The following is a 20,181-nucleotide window of genomic DNA, read 5'->3' on the forward strand; positions in this document are numbered from 1 at the left end:
GGCATAGGCTAGGGCATGCAGCTGGAAAAGAACTCATTTATTTTTTTAAGGAACAGTCCGCCCACCTGTGGTGCTAAAGGGGATACTGTAGCTTTCAGGGTCGTTTTGCAGTACAGGTAAGCTTGTTCCTTGTGAATATTTGTTTTGTAGGGCCGAGTGCCCCATTATTTTTCCTGGCTGCAGTTATAGCATCAACAGTTACTTTGTTACCACTCTTCATTTCCTTTGTCTGACAGCCATTTCATTGTGGCCACGTTATCTTGCGTTTTTGCAATAACTATGTTTATTTGGGTCATGTATTGGGCTGCGTTGTCAAGTGACGTTGGCGAGGGATGCTTGAGAGCTGCGCTATTTCCAAAGGAAGCAGGAGTTGAACCTTTCTGGACTAGCCCATTTAATAGAGTTATCTTCATATGCTGGCGACCTGGGACCATTTGTTATTGTGAAACAGAAATTAGGCAGTGGTCCGATCCAGGCTACGAGCAATTAATCTCAAGGCTTCATTTGTGCTAGTAAGAATAGAAGCGGTTCCATCCCCTTTGGTATTTTGCACTAGATGCTTTTTATTTATGCCACATTACTAACATGTTTTGCAATGAGCTCCTTACTTTGTAACTGAAATCTGTATAGCGTTAGCGAACCACTATCTCCTCATTGAGGAGCTTCAGCTGACCATCCTAGACTAAGCAACATCAAACGCTGATTACAGGTTTGGACCAGAGTGTCACCACAATGGTTCCATTTACGCCCGTGATCTATTCATAACCATAGTGACCTGCTGAATGAGTCTGGATTCTCTCTACAAAAGAAACAGATATCCTTTGCATTCTGCACTCTGGCTGTCGGATAGAATATGGTGAATACTTACTGTATTTGCCTGACGGTTTGGTTAGGCTTCGATTCTTCGGCAGATGTTCAAATCTTTCATAGGTTTTAAAATTTGGGTGACAGGGTGGTTTACTGTATTCCTGCCGAATTGTTTAAGCTGATTCTGATGGATGGCATAATGATTTAGCCCTGCAAAGCACTATGCGTGTTCTCTTGGAGTTAACATCCTAAATATGAATATAGAGCCACTAAGAATGTTACAAATTAATATGGGCACCTTTGTCCGCTGATATTTCGATACCCAGCCCAAACATGGGAGTGCATTATCTTCTAGCCCTTTGGAGGGGGAGGAGGAGAATTTGGTGCAGGGGTAGAGATCTGGCAGTGCAGAAGGACAGCATCTCATTTCTTCTTGATTGACAAAGTTTTCCTTAGAAACTATTCTAAAGCTTACTTTCAGTGTACATTTTGTGGCTTTTTTCTAACATTCCCGAATCCCCTCACCTTTGAGAGGACAGAGGTCACAAAAGGAGTGCAAGCTTAGGAGAGACTACCCCATTAGTAAAGGGGTCAAGCAACATGTCCATCCATTCCTCCCTCCCTGTCTTCACTCCTAAACTGCAGTATTAGGATGCATCTTAAGGCCATGAAGAGACTAATGTTAAGACAACACACTTTCATTATTATTAATTTAACCGGCCGATCAGAGAATATGCTGCATCTGTGGGTTAAAAGAGCAGATCAAAACACCTAGTGTTGAGACAGTGCATAAAATGGGGTCCTACGTACATGACCATGCTGGGGGAGTTCGTAGAAAGCTATAAAGCAATTAAAAGCGATGAATTCTGGTGCTATTGTTTAAATGCAGACCTTGAATCCGTGCATATGGCGTAGTTTTCAGTTTGGCAGAGTGCTTAAATAAGATGACTTGGTGTCAAAAACACAGGATTACCAGCAGGACACATCACCCTGATGTGACCTCTGGGCAAACCCACAGTCTCTGGGAGAACCTAATCTATGGGTACATGTTTAAACTCCTGTTGAGGTAGCGTATATTTTATAAACCTGCATTTTTATGAATTATGTGAATTGGTATGAATTTTAAGAATTGTATGAATTCCAAATATGAAATAGGTTTTTTTTTGTTTGTTTTACGACTATCTGATTTAATAAGGCAATTGTCATGAACATTCTTAAAAATATATAATGGAAAGTGTGGTGTTTTATAGTCCAAAGTTTGACTGAAATGTTGTTGTTAAATATAGGTTATGTTTTGTAAAGTTTCTTATGAATCAATACAAATAAATACATTAAAACAAAATATTATTATTATGGTATTTACGGAGCGCAGACCTAGCTTCGAGAAGCAACAGAGCGGTTTACAGAGGTATACAACAATACAGATGCATAATGGAGTGCTTTTCAGAGGTATCAAAACAGTTATACAGAGGGCACCGAGGGAGCGGTACAGCTGTACAGGGTGGTGAGAAGGAGAGGGGCAGACAGCGTTTGAGCGAGTCGGGAGGCGCAGGGGCGACGTGATGGCCTAGTTGTTGAGGAGGAGAGACTCCTTGAAGAGGTGGATCCTTGGTTTTCTCCAACATTGGATCTTTCATGGATTCACATGCTGTGAATATTCCCAGATGTCAGGCTAAGAAATCTCTGGTTACTTTGACTTAGTAATTTTCCTATGGAAATACTTGACACCTTGAGTGTCCCATCGACGTCGTGGGTGCTTTTGGTCCCCACCAATGGGACGTTGAGTGGATAGCTCTGCCCCAGATTTCAACCGTCTTCCGAGCTGTTGGGATACCTTGTGTTTCTCTTCTAAGGGAAAATTACATTTCTTAGAAAATTTACTTTTCTTCAAATTCCACCATCCGGAGCAACCGACGTCTACATACACACGGTTCCAGTTCCAATCGTGGAATCTTCAGGACCTAAGAAGTCCTTATTTAGGCAGTGCAACACTTGCGGCCTAAAAAATGTGCATGAGGGGGACTGACACACAGAATGTCTTTACTGTCTCTACCCAAACCATTCTGCTGACGGCTGTGACATCTGCCAGGGTTTCTCGCAAAAAACCCTTAAGGACAGGAACCGTTGCCTAATCTGCTCACTCAATGAAGGAGCCTATTCGGCGTCTGAGGTTGGCTCATCACGGAGTGGGAGAGTAACCCCTCCCTATGGCAAGAGGTCAATATCAAGACAGAGTTCCAGATCTGAGGAGCCAGTGGTGAAAAAACAAGAGGTGAAGCAAAATCGTCCAGCTTAGGGGTGAAGGGTCCCATACCGGGTCTAAACACTCTTGCAAGGGCCCGTTGATGAAAGAACCATCGGACAAACCGAGGGAGAAAGACTCCCACCCATTGTCAAAATCCGATGACCCATGCAGGCGATCTCCTCCGTCGACGAACAAGCACAGAGCCAAATAGGCTACCAAAACCTCCTGTGGGTCGTCATTGAAAAAGAAACACTACTCGTCTTCGTAATCTCGAAGATCCTCCTCCGTCCATGAGTTGTCATCGAGACACCTGTTGACGGCCAAATCGTTGTTGAAGTCCACTCCGACGACAACAGCATTGTTGACGACCACCTTGTCGACCACCAAAAAGGAATTGTCTGCAGAAAAGCCTATGCACCCGTCGACCACCAGTACGACTGAGATTTCGGAATTACTAACACAAGGCAATATATTATTACCTAGGGTATTTTGAAAACCCCAACTGGGGCCAAGATGCAGCACGACCAGGTTCTCCATGAAATGTCTCCCATAGAGTACCCAGATATCATGCCAGAAGACATTTTGCAGCATTAGATTACATCAAATTTTGACCCTCCGCAAGAGGAATGTCCAGGTGTCATTGACTCCGATACTGAAGAAGGCACTTCCAATCCTCCTATCCAAAGACTATCTAGAGACAAAGACACACCTCTAAGGTTTCAGACACCTACTCTGCCACCAACATCTGCTGGAATAGGCGGTATGCATCCACAATACCCTCTTATAAACCTGCAATGCCTGCTTTCCCTGAAGGTGCTTGCAACACTACAGTCTCTTTTGGGACAGCTTGATGCCAGCCTTCCGCTCCCTCAAGCTCATACACCTCCAGGTGACATCGGGCGGTTCACTCCATGTTGTCTAAGGCATGCCAGGAGGTTGGACTTTCCAGATAAGGAGAAGATAGTTTCCTCTTCGACCACATGGGGCAACGCAGGAAGGCAGTGTTTTCCATACACATTCTGGATCACGTTTGGCAGGAGGGCTTCTGTACTGTGAAGCATCCTTTTACAGAGCCGGCGGTTAAAGGTAGGCTGGAGAAGAAGTTTGTCTTCAGACACACTGAAATGCCTCACCTTGCAACCTGCTTCAGAGTCAGTTGTTTCAGCGGGCAGCAAACCGCAAGGCTCGAACGCAGCATAAGTATGCCACTCAGCCAGACAATGAAAAACGAGAAAATGGATGCCTTTTGGAAAAAAAAGGTTCTCACCATTGGGGCAACGGTTAAAGTAGCGAATGTCGTGGCAATAGTTGCTTGATATGATCGAGAGAAGTGGCACCGTCTGGCTCCTATATTGGAACACTTCCCGGAACAGCAAAGGAAAGAGGCCATAATGCTGGTGCGTGAAGGGGAGGAAGCCTCGAATCACAGCATCAATAGTAGACCTTGCTGAAACCGTGTTTAAACAGATTGGCAATGGGGTAGTCCTTAGACGGCAAGCATGGATATGTTGCACCGATTTTCCTCAGGAAGTACAACGCAAAGTCTTTGATATGCCATATGGAGGGGAAAATCTGTTTGGAGACAAAATTGATGAGTCCCTTAAAGCCATGAAGGCTGACTCTGACACGGCTAAGTCTCTTAAAGCACTTCAGAGAAGGCAGTCTTTTCGAGGAGCCTCGTGTAATTCAAGATTCTCAGCCTCTAGTGATGACAGGAATTATCGTAGACCTGGATACTATTCTCAGGGCTACAAGTGGAATTACCAATCCTCCAAGCGCAACAGAGAATACAATCAAGGGCAATGATAGCGCAGATCTGCCACCTCCCAGAGAGGTAGGCAAAATAAGACACAACACAACTGCCGAGGGGCAGACGTGGGGGTAAATGTGGCGTTCAACCTCGACGAGTGGCATACAATAACGAAGGACAGGTGGGTGCTAGATGCAATCCTGTATGGCCACTTGTTGGAGTTCAAGCAGGCAAAAAAACTGGAACCTCCCATAAAGGTATCTCACCCGCACCATCAGGTTTTACAGCATGACATATGTAAAATGCTAAGAAAATGAGCCATCGAAAGAGTTCCTCCTTCAGCAAGAGAAAGGGAGTACTTCATCAAAAAAGTATACAGGAATTGGTGCCCTATCCTGGATCTAGGAAGACTAAACAAGAACATCAAAAAGCAAAAATTCAAAATGGTAACTATCCAGATTGTCATAAAAGCCGTTCAGCCCCAGGAATACCTTGTGGCATTAGATCTCAAGGATGCATACTTCCATATGCCAATACAACTGCCTGGCACCGGTAGCATCCGTCCTCCGAAAACCGGACCACCACGTCTACCCGAACTTGGACGATCTGGCTGGTTCGAAGTTCAACGTATCAACAAGCCTGGTCTTCTCTCAACCAAACAGAAATGCTGCTCTAACAGTTGGGCTTTTTCAATAAATTGTACAAAATCCTGCACTGTTCCCTCTGTGCGCAATTCCTTACAGACCAGACTGATCAGACATTCTTCGGAAAGAATCAAGAAATTGATAACACTAGCAAACTCATTCACGCCAAATGAGCTAGTCACGGTCCGCATGGCTCTCCTTTGGACCATGTCCTCTTGCATTCCTCTTATTCCCCACTGCCGGCTGAATATGCGACCAGTGCAAACTTTTCTGGCTACTAGATGGTCCCAAGCCCGGGGTTGCTGGTCAGACAAAGTAACCCTCTCTAGGGCTCTGTCAAACGCGCTGAAATGGTGGACATACCCCTGCAAAATCGCGAAAGGAATGCCCCTGATGGAACCAAATTACCATTTTACCATTGTGACTGATGCCTCCCAGGCGGGATGGGGCGCTCATTTGGACAAGCACCAAGTCAAAGGCCTTTGGACCCCAGAGGAATGTGTCCCCCACATCAATGTGCTGGAATAACGGGCAGTACATTGGGGCTCTAAAATCCTTTCTGCTTCTAATCGAGTTTTATCTATGGAAGCAAGGCGGAACTCGATCAAGCACCCTGTCCCAGGAAGCACAGACCATCTGGCATTGGGCCATCCAGTACAGCATCCTACTTCAGATACTGCACTTGCCTGGGATGCAGAACAAGCGAGCAGATACCATCAGCAGGGATTCCTCGCAGTCACACGAGTAACTGTACAACATCCAGACAGCCAAGATTTTCTTAAATTGGGGTGATCCCCCCCCTTCTAGACCTCTTTGCCAGTCCCAACAACAAGCAATGCCAGAAGTTTGCCAGCAGGATTCTGCATCCTGACTCTCGGGGGGGATGCATTTCCGTTTGCTTACGTGTTCCCTCCGTTTTCTCGCATCAGGAAATCGATACAGATGATACACAAAGGTTGTTGCAGAATAATCTTGGTAGCTCTGTACTGGCCCATGCAGATCTGGTTCTCGCACCTCCTACAACTGGCAGCGGATGAAACAATTCATCTAGGATCTCATGCCAATCTTCTATCCCAGAACAGGATGATTTGTCATCGCAACCCAGGCTCTCTCGGCTCCTGACCACTCAGAATTTGGTCATTTAAATATCCTTCAAGACCATCTGTGCATTCTAGCAGCATCTAGAGCTCCTTCTACCAACATTTACTATAATCGAAAATTGAAACTCTTCTGCACATGGTGTGCACAGCAGCCTGTCCTGCAGCTGCTAACTATCGCACATCATCAGATCCTTCCTGATCTGCTAAAGTTGGCTACAGAAGGTCTAGCAATCTCTTCCATCGAAGTGCACTTATCAGCAATCTCTAGGTTTATGTGGAAAAGGTCTTCCCCCTCTCTTAAGAAGCGTTTGATTAGCCTGTAGCTGTAAAGGACTTTTTCTGACCTTTCAGCCAAAGAAAATTATTCTTCCTGCATGGAGCCTGAACCTGTATGGCAGGGCTTGTGAAGCCTCCATTCAAACCTTTATCATCGACACACAGGAAATTTCTAACGTGGAAGGTGGCTTTTTTAGTGGCCATTACGTCCTCTAGACGTGTTTTGGAGCTGCAGGCTTTGGTTGTAGACGCTCGGTATCTACGGTTCATAAAACATCGTGGTACTTAACACTAATCCTCATTTCATCCCCTTTCATAAAAATGCAACCATTACCCTGCCCACATTCTTTCTAAACGCCACTTCACCAGCGGAGAAGGCCCTACACTCTCTGGACGTCAAAAGGGCGGCATTAAAATATTATTTGGATCGCACAATCTTTCAGGGCGACTAAGCAACTATTTGTTGCATTTGGTTGATCCAACAAGGGAAAATCCATATCAAAACAGGGCATTTCAAGGTGGGTTTCATCTACAATCCCCTTCTGCCACTTGAAGGCGAATTAGCCGTTCTAAACGGCGCCCAGAGCACACTCCACTAGAGCCACAGCTGCCTCAGTGGCTCTCTGGTCTGGAGTACCCATCACAGATGATCAATCATCCTTTCTCAGGCTGGGCTTTTCGTCTTCAGCTATCTCTTCTCCTTGTCAGTGGTTGAGACAAGGAGCTCACTGTTCCCGATGGACTCGGCTGTAGTTGGAAGGGGGTTGGCCATCAAACCGCCAAACCTTGAACTTTGTCGGTGTCCCTTCCAACAGTTGGCAAACCTCCTTTGGTGGCTGGTACCTCGTGACTCTTTGCTATGCAACACCCTCCCAGGTGCCTGTCAAATAGTCCACCCAGATTGCAGTACTTCTCTCCCTAATTGTATGGCAACGTTTATTTGTAAAGTGCCTATACACAAGGCAAGTGTTTCAAAGCGCTCAAGGAAGGAGGGAACAAGGTGAAAAAACTGAAATTCAAGGACTTTGAATGACTTGAACGATACAAGTCTGAACAGGCAAAGTAAGTGCATATAATACAATTAACAGTGTAGATAACCACAAATAGGCCTGAGGTGCCACCATGCAAGGAGGGGAGTCGGGGAAGATAGTCTTATCTTCAAGGCATGGTATGTTCCGATCGTGCACAGAAGGTACAGGAGAGGGGAGGGGGTTTAGGACAAGTGCAGGGCGAGGGGAGTCCAAGTGCTTCCAGTCAGTCAAACTGGGTTAAGTGCTGAGAGATGCCACTCTCATGGGTCATTTACCAAGTGCAGTAATGATGAGGCAAGTGCAGCCCCGGAGGCTAGTGCGATAGGACTGACGAGGGTGCCTGACGACCTGTGAGACTCTGAGGTACACCCGGCGGCCAGTCAGCAAGCTGTGAGGAGAAGGAGGGAGACTGGGATAGAGTGGAGAGAGGGGTTCGGAGGGTAGAGGGAGGGAGGTTGGGAGGGAGAGAGAAGGAAGAGGAGAAGAGGAATGTCTTAAGGAGTTCTGGAACTTAAGGAGATCAGGCTCAAGGCAGAGGGAGGCTATTCCAGAGGGAGTCCCCTGCTGAGGATAAAGATTTCCCTCCATATTTCTGCTTGGGAGAACCGGCTCACTCTCAGAAGGTTGGAGGTAGATGAGCGGAGGGCTCGGGAAGGACCGTATTTAGGTAGGTATCGTTACAGATGGGTAGGTCCCAGGCCCCAGAAAGCCTTCTTGTTCCTTGCAGCCACGGGGAGCCAGTGGGGGGATTTTAACACCGGAGAGATGCAGTCACTGGGCTTGAAGCCAAAGAGAAGTCTTGCGGTTCTGTTCTGGATGAGTTGCAGAGGGTGCAAAGCTGAGGCAGGGAGATTGAGAAAGAGACTGTTGCAGTAGTCCAGCCTTGAGAGAATCAGGGCTCTGGAGACAGTGAGCTGCTGGGGGAAGGTGAGAAAAGGAAGAATTATCCTGAGGATAGGTGTAGCTGGTAGTTGGACTTTTTTACAATTGTCCGAAATGTGAGTGGAGTTGGAAAATGACCCAAAGTTTTTTTTGCCTCGCAGGTGGGTGCAGGCGCAGAGCCAAGGGAGTCCGGCCAGAGCGAGAGTGGAAAAGCATGAGTCCCAATGCGAACGATCTCTGTCTTACTGGCGTTGAGGCAGAGGTTGTTTGCAGCACACCATCGCTGAATTGTGGACAGTCGGATATAAGTGAGTTAGAGGAGGTGGCTGAGGGTAGCCTGAAGGAGAATTGCGTACCATCCGCATAACACTGTAAGTTGGAGAGGAACGTGGCAATCACACGTGCCAGGGCAGCCATTTAGACATTGAAGAACCAGGGGTATAGGTTAGAACCTTGGGGAACGCCACTGGTTGAAAGAGTGATAGTAGAGAGAACGGACCCAAGTTCCACCTGGAATGGTCGGTCGGAAATGAAGGAGGTTAAGCACACCAGAGCCTGACCTGTGATTCCCAGGGTGTCAGAGCCGTACGATCAGGATGTTGTGGTTTACTGTGTTGAAGGCAGAGGAGAGGTCGAGAAGAAAGAGGACAGAGGGAGTTTTGGTGTCAAGATTTGAGAGCAGGTCTTCACGGGTGTTCAGTAGAGCAGTTTCCGTGCTGCTGGAAGCTCTAAAGCCAGGCTAATGGTTGTGGAGGCAACCAGCAGATTCTGTGTGGAGGGTGAGCTGAGAGATAGCCAGCTTCTCTAGGTGTTTGCCCAGGAAAGGGGTGATGGAGATGGGGCGGTAGTTTGTCAGAATGGAGGGGTCGGCAGAGGCTTTCTTAAGCAGAGGCTGCACTAGGAAGTGTTTAAGAGAAGTTGGGAAAACTCCAGTGGCACAAGAGATTGCAGAGATCAGGCAAGGCAGGAGCGAGAGAGTCAATGTTGTCCTTAATGTTTTTGGGGGGGTTGGGGGAGGGCCACCTGTTCGGATGAGGCCTTCATAGACCGCACTTGTCTGGCGACCTCATCAGGTGTGATGGGGGCGAGAGAAGAAAGGAGAAGTGGTGGAGGGGCCAAGGGAGGCTCCAGAGTTGTTGGTGGTGGTGGTCAGTCAAAATATCGAAAAATTTCTCTTTTATTAATTATATATTTATTTTGGGGTCCGGGATTAAAAAAATGGTTTAAAAAAAACAATTAAAAAAAGAGGGTTTGGGGGGGGAAACCCCCCCCCCCCCCCATTTCGAATAAAAAACGTCATTAAAAAATGCACTTTTTTTTCTGCCTTTTTTTTCGATATTTTTTTTTTTGAGATTTCTTTTTTCGAGATTATGACCATAACCGTTGTTGGTGTATGATGTGGTGTGAAGTGAGAGAGGAAAGGATGTCTTGGATTTTTGCAGTGAAATTGTGCAGCCAGGGTCAAGCAAAGGTCCTGTGTGGGTGTGACGGAAGAGGAGGCTGCTGCAGGATTGCCCAGTTCCTTACAGACTTTGAAAAGTTTGTCTGTGTTTGATGCCGCAGAGATGCAGGCTTGAATAAAGACTTTTCTTGGTGTGGATACAGAGTCGATATTGCCTTTGAAGGAGGCTGCAGGCCAGTTTGTCAGAGGGTCCGCATGACAAATTCCTTTTCTGCTCAGCTGCCCTACACTTGCGTTAAAGGGCACCTGGATCAGAGTCGTACCAAGAGTTGCACTTTTTGGAAGGCTTCAGTTAGACCCTCATGACAGGGACAAGAGTATAGAGGGTGTTCGAGATGGAGAGATTGAAGTTAGCGAGGGCTGTGTCACAGTAGAAGTCAGCCGCAGGAGTAGGAGGCGGAGATTAGGTGGAGGCAAGTGTGAAGAGATAAGCTGGTGGTCCGTCCATGAGCGAGAGGTAGTGCGATGGATGGATGGATGGATGGATGGATGGATGGATGGATGGATGGATGGATGGATGGATGGATAAAGAGAGGGATGTCGTTGGAGATGAGAGCATCCAAAGTGTGGCCCGCTGTGTGCGCGGAGCCAGAAGCTCATATAGAGAGGGAGAGAGAATTGCATAGGTTGCGTAAAGGTCCTGATGAGTCCGGAGAGTCCAGATGGATGTTGAGGTCCCACAGCAGGAGGAGTTAAGAGGCGGAGAGTAGAGAGGAGGCCAGCTCTTTCCGAGAGGAAGAGAGTGGACTGTCCAGGTGGCTGATAGAAGGTGGCCATAAGAAGAGACGATTTAGGAGAGAGTGAGAGCCTGCAGACTAGGCACTCCAAGGAGGAGTAGGCCTGAGTGGGGATGATGGACACCGGTGTCCATTCTGGGAAGATCAACGCCACTCTGGGCAGACAGGACCTCTATCATTCAGAGAGGAATGTGTCAAAGCTTGTGACGGAGATTTCCTTGAACCATGTCTCCTTGATGGCAAGCACATCTAGATCCATGTGTTCAAGGAGGTTGCAGATGTCGACAAGTGTTTGACAGCAGAGCAAGAGTTAAGCGTGTCAAGATGGAGCAGCTTGCCATCTTTGAAGGTGTTCTGCGGGGATGGGGGGGACGCAGGGGACGGTGGACCCCCACCCCCGTGAGGGTGGCAAGAGAGCCAGAGGGATAATGGTGGAGGAGCCAAAGCTGACAAGGGAGCTGGGACAGTGAGACAAGGCATGGGCACCTGTGCAGAGGAGGATGAAGGCACAGCAGGCACGGGAGCCTGTGCAGAGGAGGAGAAAGGCACAGCAGGCAAGTGAGCCTGTGCAGAGGAGGAGGAAAGCACAGCAGGCAAGTGAGCCTGTGCAGAGGAGGAGGAAGGCACAGCAGGCAAGGGAGCCTGTGCAGAGGAGGAGGAAGGCACAGCAGGCAAGGGAGCCTGTGCAGAGGAGGTGGAAGGCGCAAAGGAGCAATAATGCCCTCTGACGGCGACATTGCTGTCCCCCAGAAATTGATGCATGTCTGCTGTCAGCAAGTGGGCCTCCCCCACAGGATCAATGGAATTGCTTGATGGTGGCACAGATGGTCATGACGTCCCCCCAAAAGCAGGATCAATGTTCAAGGGTCAATGGTGGTGGCTTGGGTGGCCCTCCCTGTCGCAGCTGTCTTTTTACAACCAGCAGCTTCCACTGGGATTTATGGGGGGGAAGCTGGGTGCAAAATAGAAGCAGATGAAGGGAGAGATGATGGGTGGAGGTTCCATGGGTGGGCCTTGAAGCTTTAGTGATGCCATGTCAAGCAGACCAGGACGCCCAACTAGTCCAAATGTCATCTGCCCCCCTCTGCAGCTGACTTCTGGCTCAATCACTTACTTTGCCTTTGTTCCACATGGACCTCACTTGGCCCAGGCTAGCCATGTGTCTCCCCCCACAGGCGTTGAACACCTGTGGCGCCAAACACCGCACCCTTGCCCTGTCAGGGTTTAAAGTCCAGGGGGCGTGGCCAAGAAGCACAGAAGGACCCTGGGGGGTGCCAAATACTGCTCCCTTGCCCTGCCGCAGGCTTCACGGCTGCGAAGCTGCAGTCAGGGTTTAAAGTCCAGGGGGCATGGCCAGGAACCAGAAGGATCCCGGGGGCCGCCAAACACAGCAACCTTGCAATTATTAAATTGTATTTGATGTAGTGATGTTTTACTGTGAGGTAATCCATTATGTTTCTAGTGCTTTTTAAATCTTTCAATCGATTTTTTATTGTTTTACTCAACTGCTTTTTAATCAAGTGCATTCTTAACATTTTTGATCGTCACTAGTCTTGGTATAGTCCACTCATGGAAAAGAAAATGGGTAAATTAAACATCTAAAGAAAAAAAAAATGGGGCATACTGCACTATTTCGTCACAATGTTCTAAATTATAATGTTTACATCAATAATTATTTATGTAGGAAGTGTAGATATGTTCTACAAAACAATTCAAAAGGGCATCATTGAACTGTTTTGCTTAATGGCTTTTCTTTAGATGCTGGCTAGTTTTTTACAACCCACAAGTTTGTTCAGAATATTATACTTCAGGCATACACTCTGCAATACCCAACGAAACACAACTCGATTCAGAAAACAATCAGATGCACAAACCACCCTACACATCAAAAGCACCACCAAACCCCTGCCAACTAAAAGCACACCCAGCACACAGTGACCGGTTTTACTGAACTGAAGCTAACCGCAGCACAACAAAGCTCTCTTGCACGCGCCCTCTCAATCCCACAAACTAACCACCTCTTTTCCCGAGCCCTTTTTCCTTTAAAGATCCGCCACAGCACCTGGAGACCCTGAAAATGGCAGCAGCGTGTGATGTAAATCACAATAACACATAACAGAACAGTTCATGGGCCACACCAAGTGTATCGAAGTCTGCTGGGATATCTTGATTGCATACTTCCTAGACAGTGTTGTTTGGCTAGGTTGAGAGCAGCTGCAGTGTTGGAAATTGAGGGGAGATGGGAGCTATATAGTTCCTGCTTGTGGCCTAGAGGAGCTTGTTTAGTTGACAGAAAGAGCTACTTTTGCCTGCCCAGGCCAATTGATTCTGAAACACCCCTTTGTGAATTTAACGCTGTGCGTTTGGAACAATCTATAAATATATATTAGGACATGTGTATACAACATTTAAAGTACAAGTTATAATCAAAGTGAAAGGTTTGCATCTTATGCAGAGGTTGGATTTGTGGAAAGGTATGTCCTAGCTCTTGGTTCCCTAGTGGTAACACCTGGTCACTGTTTAATGATGGATACCTAGGAGCTGCTTCTAGCTCCTGCTTATCGAAACTTAATTTTGATCCCTGCAGCAGCCATTACTAGGTCCCTAGGACAACCTACATTTCCAAGGCCATCTCTGGTAGTACATCGTAGGAATGGTGCAGTCTGAATTTAGTAAACCTGGTAGTGCCTGATCTTGGTCGCCAATTTTTGAGAAATGGAAAGACTGCAGAATGTTCTGCATGTATGTGTGCAAATCACACCAACCAATGTATGCTTTGGAACAGGCTAGAGGCTACGGCTGGGTTCCTGTCCATGTTCGCCAAACCAAAAGACCTCCTACGTTCTGTTTTTTTTTTTTTATTTATAATGTAATTCACCCACTGTCTCTATGAAGGGCCATAAAGCCTAGTGGATAGTATGTGAATGGGTCATCCCCTTGGCGCTCCAGCCCCAGTAAAAATACTGATGTTTTTCTGGTGAGGGACAGTCTAGGCCACACCTGTTTTATTAAATTGTATTACACCTTACAGTAAACCACTGTGTGCCAATAAAGGCTACTTTTCTCACACAAGATGTGATCTCCACATCAGCTTTACCGGGAGACGAACAGTCACGTTACCAGATTCTCAAATTCCCAAATGGAGCCTTTTAGCATTGTCTGGCATGGAAATGACAAGGCAACCGTTGGAAAACACCCATTTCTGTATATACCAAATGTTTGGAGGATGTTTCTCATCCTGCTCACTAAAAAAAATACTCCTGCTAAAGCAACTGCGAGTGGCAAGGCAAGGGCTTTCTTGGAACGCTGAAGAGATTCTTCACATCATATGAGGCACGTGCCAATAATAATGTTATACAGTGGTTTTCATGTTAAAGTGTGTGTGCGAGTGAGAAAGTCTTCGTAGACTAGCACTTAAAGAAGTTGGAGCTCATCTCGACTTCAGTTTGCTGAATATTGTGATTTAAGTGAGCATTTCCGACAGATGAAGTGAGTTCGAGAAAGCAAGTTGTGGAACGCAGAGTTTTGCTTTTAGCACTACACATGGATAAAAAGTAATCATAACCATAATGGGGCATTTTTTGCATAGTTCACCAACTTCAGCATCCCTTTTGTAAGAAGCTACAAATGTATGGTTCGTCATATACACTTTGCTTTGTAACTTCTCAGTCTCTAACTAATTTCTCATGGTGTAACCTTGCAAACAATTGCTGATTTTGCAAATCGCTGAAAACCTGGCTGTGGCTTTGGTTACCCCTGGTTTTGCTTTCCTCCTTGACTGCACCTGGCTTTCTGAGGCAACTTGTTGCAATTTGGCAGCATGCCCATTTCAACCACAGGCCCTCTCGAACCTTTAATGTGTTTGTTCCATGCACAGTACTCATAACTATGGCACAGAAATATTTATTTTGCTCATCTTATAGAGAATACATACTTAGCTGTGTAAAGCTGGTGTCTCCCTGAGCAGACGGCTCATTAATCACATCAGACTACTAGAATTGTTTGATTTGTATTTTTTTCTAATTCTTTCATTACTAGGATGCAAAGGCCGCAGAGGATGCCAGAACAAACTTGGAGGTCAAGAGCGACATGAATTGTCATAATACTCCAGATGACAAAAAAGCTCGGGAAGATGGCAATGTGATGCCGTTAATCATTCCAGTGTCTGTGCCAGTGAAAAAAGTCGATCCATTGGACTGCAGGAAAGAAAGAGATGAGGAGAAGAGGACAGACCGGGTGACGGTGCATGACCAAAATATGCCTGGACAAAAGCCCTCTGTGATAGTAACACGACAAAGGTTCAGTCGCACCAACAACACAGAACCTTCATTGCAGGTACACCTAATAGATCATTGTTTATTCCTATTGTCATCCTTCCTTGCTCGTTTGGATTTTGTGGGATAATTGGAGGTGTAATTCTCCAGCATGGGGTATGGCATGGATTCACATGCTCATGAATATTCCCTGTCATCAGGCTCAGAATCCTTGGTAAAAGAAATAACCGTTTCACTTTCATTTAAAAACTGTATTTCTCCTTCAAACCAATCGCTGTCCTCTGGGTCATACTGCCCCTCTCCCTAAGCCCCTCCTCTGGCAGCCATCTTTAGATTTTTAACCCACTTGGAGGAGCCCCCGAAACAGCCGTCGCCCAAACCATGGAGGTCTTGTCCATGGACGATGAGGATCGAGAGTCCTTGCATACAGTCAACGAAGACATTGAAGAGGACGGCGATGGCACAGGGCCTAGTTTTCCTGTTCTGCCTTCTCAGCCAAGGGACATTACCTTGGATATTCTGTCAACTCTACACACCTTGGTGTCAAAGATCCAGATGAGGAGGCCCCTGGCGTCGTTAACTGTGGTTCCTCAGATCCCCGATTTAGCCTTCAGCGAAGAAGAGGAAGCGTCATTCAACGCCCCCATATATCCCTTCTCCGCCACTTCGGGCCCCTTGTCCCCCATCAGACCCAGAGACATGGGTACAGATACAGCCGGAGACAATGACTAAGACATTGTCGCAGCGGACGGTGAATCGGCACATTTGGATGCTCCACATAGGGTGTACCCACCGGATGAGGTGGGATTGATCCAGTCCATGATCGCAAGGGCCTACGAGCTAGTCCAGCTGGTGCCTGAGGAAACCAAGCAAGGAGGACTTCTTGTATCAAATGCGCGAGACCAAGAAGAAGGCTATCATGGCCGTGCCTTTTCTTGACTGTTTGGGAAGAGGGCCTGGCCCCCATGAAGAACCCTTGCCCGGCTGCAGCCAAACTGGATAGGTGGTAGAAGAAATATAGGGTTCCGGACTCCGCACCCATCGCTGGAGTTGGTGGTACCAGTGGCTGTGAGGACATGGTCGGCTAACACGTCCTCATCTTCAGTCCCTCCGGACAGCGAGGTGGGAAACGAATGGACGCCATGGGGAAATAAGATGGTTTACACCACAGCGTCAACTGTCAAGGCGGCCAACGCACTGGCGATACTGGCCAGGTGCGTGTACAGGCTGGGGCCGATCCTAGAGTTACTCACTTATGAAAAGGAGATGGAGGGAATCTCTCTTTCAGGAAGGGTAAGTGGCGTTGGATCACGCCATCACATTGGTATTGGATGTCAGCGACAGTGTTCCGGCAAATGAGGAACAGTGTCTGCCTTCGTCGACAATGTTGGATGAAAGCCACACATTTCCATCAGGAAGTCCAAGTGAAGGTGTTGGACATGCCCTTCCACGGAAAGAATCTGTATGGCAAGGTCGTCGACGAGACCCTCCAGGCCATCAAGGCGGATACGGAGACGGCCTGTTGCATGGGCACTCTACAGCAACACAGCTCGTCTTTTTGTTCCTCCAGGGGAAAATGGAGCAGGTTTTCAAAAGGGTTCTCTACATCGTACCGACAGCCTTTCAGATCCTCAACGCAAGAGGCCGTTCCCAGACCCTATGTTAGCAGAAGATAGTGTCGCCGTCTGCAGGACAGGATGTTGGCACTGAAGCAAGCCTGAACTGACCGAGACGTAGTGCCCCCACTCGTGCACCCCACTGGGATGCCAGCTGCGAGTGGAGAAAGATCACCACCGACAGTTGGGTGCTGGATGCTCTCGCCCAAGGATAAACTCTTGAGTTCCAACGCAGGTGTCCACGATCCCTCCAGTTTCCCGTCAGGAGCAGCACATTCCTAGAAGAGGTATGATCTTTGTTGCGAAAAGGGGCCCTAGAGCTGGTTCACCAATGGCTGAGGGGCTCCGGAGTCTATTCCAGATACTTTCTAGTCAGAAAGAAGACCGGGGGCTGGAGGCCCATCCTAGACCTACAACGTCTGAACAAATACCTAAAGTCCCAAAAGTTCAGGATGGTCATGTTGCAACACGTGCACGGCCAACTGGACTTCTTGACGTTGTTGGACCTGGAGGATGCCTACTTCCATGTTGCCATTCACAAGAAACATCGGATGTTTCTACGTTTTGGTGGGGCAGGGACAGCACTACCAGTTCAAGGCCCTACCTTTTCGGCTTGAAGTCTGCACCCAGAGTGTTCATAAAATGCCTGGCACCAGTGGCAGCCCATCTGTGTCTACAGGGCATACATTCATACTCGTACCTGGGAGACTGGCTGATTCGTGCCTGCTCGCAGGAGCTTAACGACAGCCATACGCAGATGACCGTCCAGCTGTTGACAGATCTCGTATTCTCTATCAACTATCCAAAGTTATGCTTCATGCCATTGCAGAACGTGCTGTTCCTAGACCCCAGACTCAATACAGTGTCTTGCCTGGCGTCACCCTTGGAGGAGAGGCTTGCAGCCATCCAAGGAAATGTGCAACGGCTGTCGTCGACAAAGACGGCCACGGTGCGGGCCATCAAGTTGTTACTGGGCATGATGATGTGCTACATCTACCTTGTCTGTTTCTGTAGGTTACAGATGCGACCCTTACAGGAATTCCTGGATGCCTGCTGGATACAGAAGCTTCACGGACAAGATCTCTCTCTCAACGAAGAGTTCCGGCAGGCAATAGGATGGTGGGGGCATCCGCTCCAACATCGCCCAAGGCATGGGATTTCCAAAAAAAACCATACCAGGAGACGGTCACCACGGACGCATCCGTGGAAGGTTGGGGAGCGCACACCGGATGTCTGCATGCCAGAGGCCTGTGGCTGCCGGAGGAGAAGGATCTTCATATCAACATCCTGGAACTAAGGGCAGTTTCTGGGCCCTCAAGTTGTTCCTACCATCTCTGAAAGGCAAGGTGGTGAGGATCTTCACAGACAACACCACAACCATGTTCTACATCAGGAAGCAGGGGGGGGCACACGATCCCCAGCGCTCTCCATGGAAGCGCAGGACTTGTGGCGCTGGTCGGTCGAACAGGGGATGTTCCTCGTCCTTCTCCACCTGGGCTCCTACCACAAGTGGGAGCTTCATCAGAATCAGGTGGACCCCCTATTTGTCAATTGGGGGCAGACCCCTGGTCAATCTGTTTGCGACGGCAGCGAACTCAAAGTGCCAGAAGTTTGCTAGCAGATTCCACCAGCCAAGGAGCCTGGCGGACGTGTTCTCCTTCCCGTGGAGAAGGCCTGTTACACGTTTACTCTGTTCCCTCTCCTGCTACGAGTCATCAGCACACTCAGACAGTGTCAATGCAAGATGATACTCATTGCCATGGTGTGCCCGAGGCAGATTTGATATCTGGACCTTCTCAGCCTGTCAGCATTGCCTACGGTCAAGCTGCCAGTGGTTCTGGATCTTCTGACCACAGAAGGAGGCGCAATCATTCATCACAACCCAGGATCACAGAACCTGAGGGCTTGGCTCCTGCAGCCCTAGAGTTTGAAGGATATGAGTTGCCTGCGGACTGCAGGGAGGTCCTCGCCAAGACCAGGGTGTCGTCGACCGGTCACAAGTGGAAGAGTTTTGCTATGTGGTGCCGGTCACAGAAGATTACCCTTGTGAGGTTCACGGCCACACAGATCCGTCCATACTTGCTATCCTTGGCCAAGGCCGGACTCGCACACGCCTCCATCAAAGTAAATCTGTCAGCTATCTCCAGGAAGATCTTCACTTTGGTCTCACTGACTCGTCAAGGAGTTTCTCAAAGTACTTTTCCAATCTTTCCTGCTGGTGAAGGCTCCTGCCTCGGCGTGGGAACTCAACATGGTTCTGACGAGGCTCATGGGGTGGGGGGGGGCCCTCTTCGAGCCTATACACCAGGCCCCACTCAAGTATCTCTTGTGGAAAACGGCTTTCTTTGTGGCCATCACTTCTCCCGGAAGGGTAGGTGTGATCCAAGCCCTATCAGCAAGCAACCGTACCGGACTTTCCACGAATTGAGGGTGGTGCTGCATACGCACCCCTCTTTCATGCCAAAGGTTCAGTCGGAATTCCACCTCAACGAGCCTTTGGTGTTACCTGTTTTTTTCCCAAAACCTTTGTCGCCGGTGGAAAGGGCCTTGCACTCGCTGGACGTTGCTCATGCCCTGAAGTCCTACGTGACATGCACAAAGAGTTTACTGAAGAGTTCACAACTGTTTGTGAACTTTGGTCCTGTGAACCATGAGAAGGCCTTGTCCTTCCATTTCAAGGTGGCTCTCCGGCTGCATCACGGTTGGCGAAGTGACTGCTGCCCGGCCGTCCAAGAGCCCACACCACCAGAGCCATTGCTGCAAAGATCGCATTCCTGTCTGGTGTGCCTCTGCTGGACATGTGCTAGGCTGCTACATGGAGGAGGTCCACGCACACCTTCATGTAGTTGTACTGCGTCGACAGGGATTCCAGGGTGGAGTCCATAATCGTCCAAGCAGTGCTACGCAACCTGTTCGCTTGAAGTGGTGAGTCTGCTTAAGAGTTAATGGCTTCTGTTGAGTCTTGCCACCTCCCGTGGTTGTGTAATGTTGTACTGCTATGTATTTGTTATTTATGAGCATGTGAATCCATGCCAGAACCCATGCTGAAGAAGGTTTAAGTTACTTACCTGTAACTTATTGTTCTCCAGCATGGGTCGGGCTTGGATTCACATGCGAACCCTCCCTTCGACCCCTCTGCGGCTCTTCTTGGTCATGCTGCCACTTTACGTGCTTACCAAATCTGAAGATGGCTGCCAGAGGCGGGGCTTAATGGAGCGGACGGTCATTGGATGGGGGCAGTATGACCCAGAGGTCAGTGATTGGTTTAGAGGAGAAATGCAGTTTTTAAGTGAAACTGTTTTTTCTTTTACCGGGGATTTCCATCCTGACTGTGAATATTCATGAGCATGTGAATCG

The 20,181-nt window shown here is 48.1% G+C and overlaps 1 protein-coding gene across 4 annotated transcripts in view; it reads left to right on the forward strand.

Annotated features, from left to right (window-relative positions):
- Nucleotides 1–20,181, forward strand: part of MIDEAS (mitotic deacetylase associated SANT domain protein) — a 1,134,261-nt gene that overhangs the window by 698,343 nt on the left and 415,737 nt on the right. For all 4 annotated transcript variants that reach the window (XM_069638766.1, XM_069638765.1, XM_069638767.1 and 1 more), the window contains one exon: nucleotides 14,973–15,269. In XM_069638766.1, the coding sequence (XP_069494867.1) occupies nucleotides 14,973–15,269 (297 nt within the window). The remainder of the gene's footprint in view (nucleotides 1–14,972; nucleotides 15,270–20,181) is intronic.

Source organism: Ambystoma mexicanum, chromosome 14 (genome assembly GCF_040938575.1).
Source record: "Ambystoma mexicanum isolate Mex_15411 chromosome 14, UKY_AmexF1_1, whole genome shotgun sequence".
NCBI lineage: Eukaryota > Metazoa > Chordata > Amphibia > Caudata > Ambystomatidae > Ambystoma > Ambystoma mexicanum.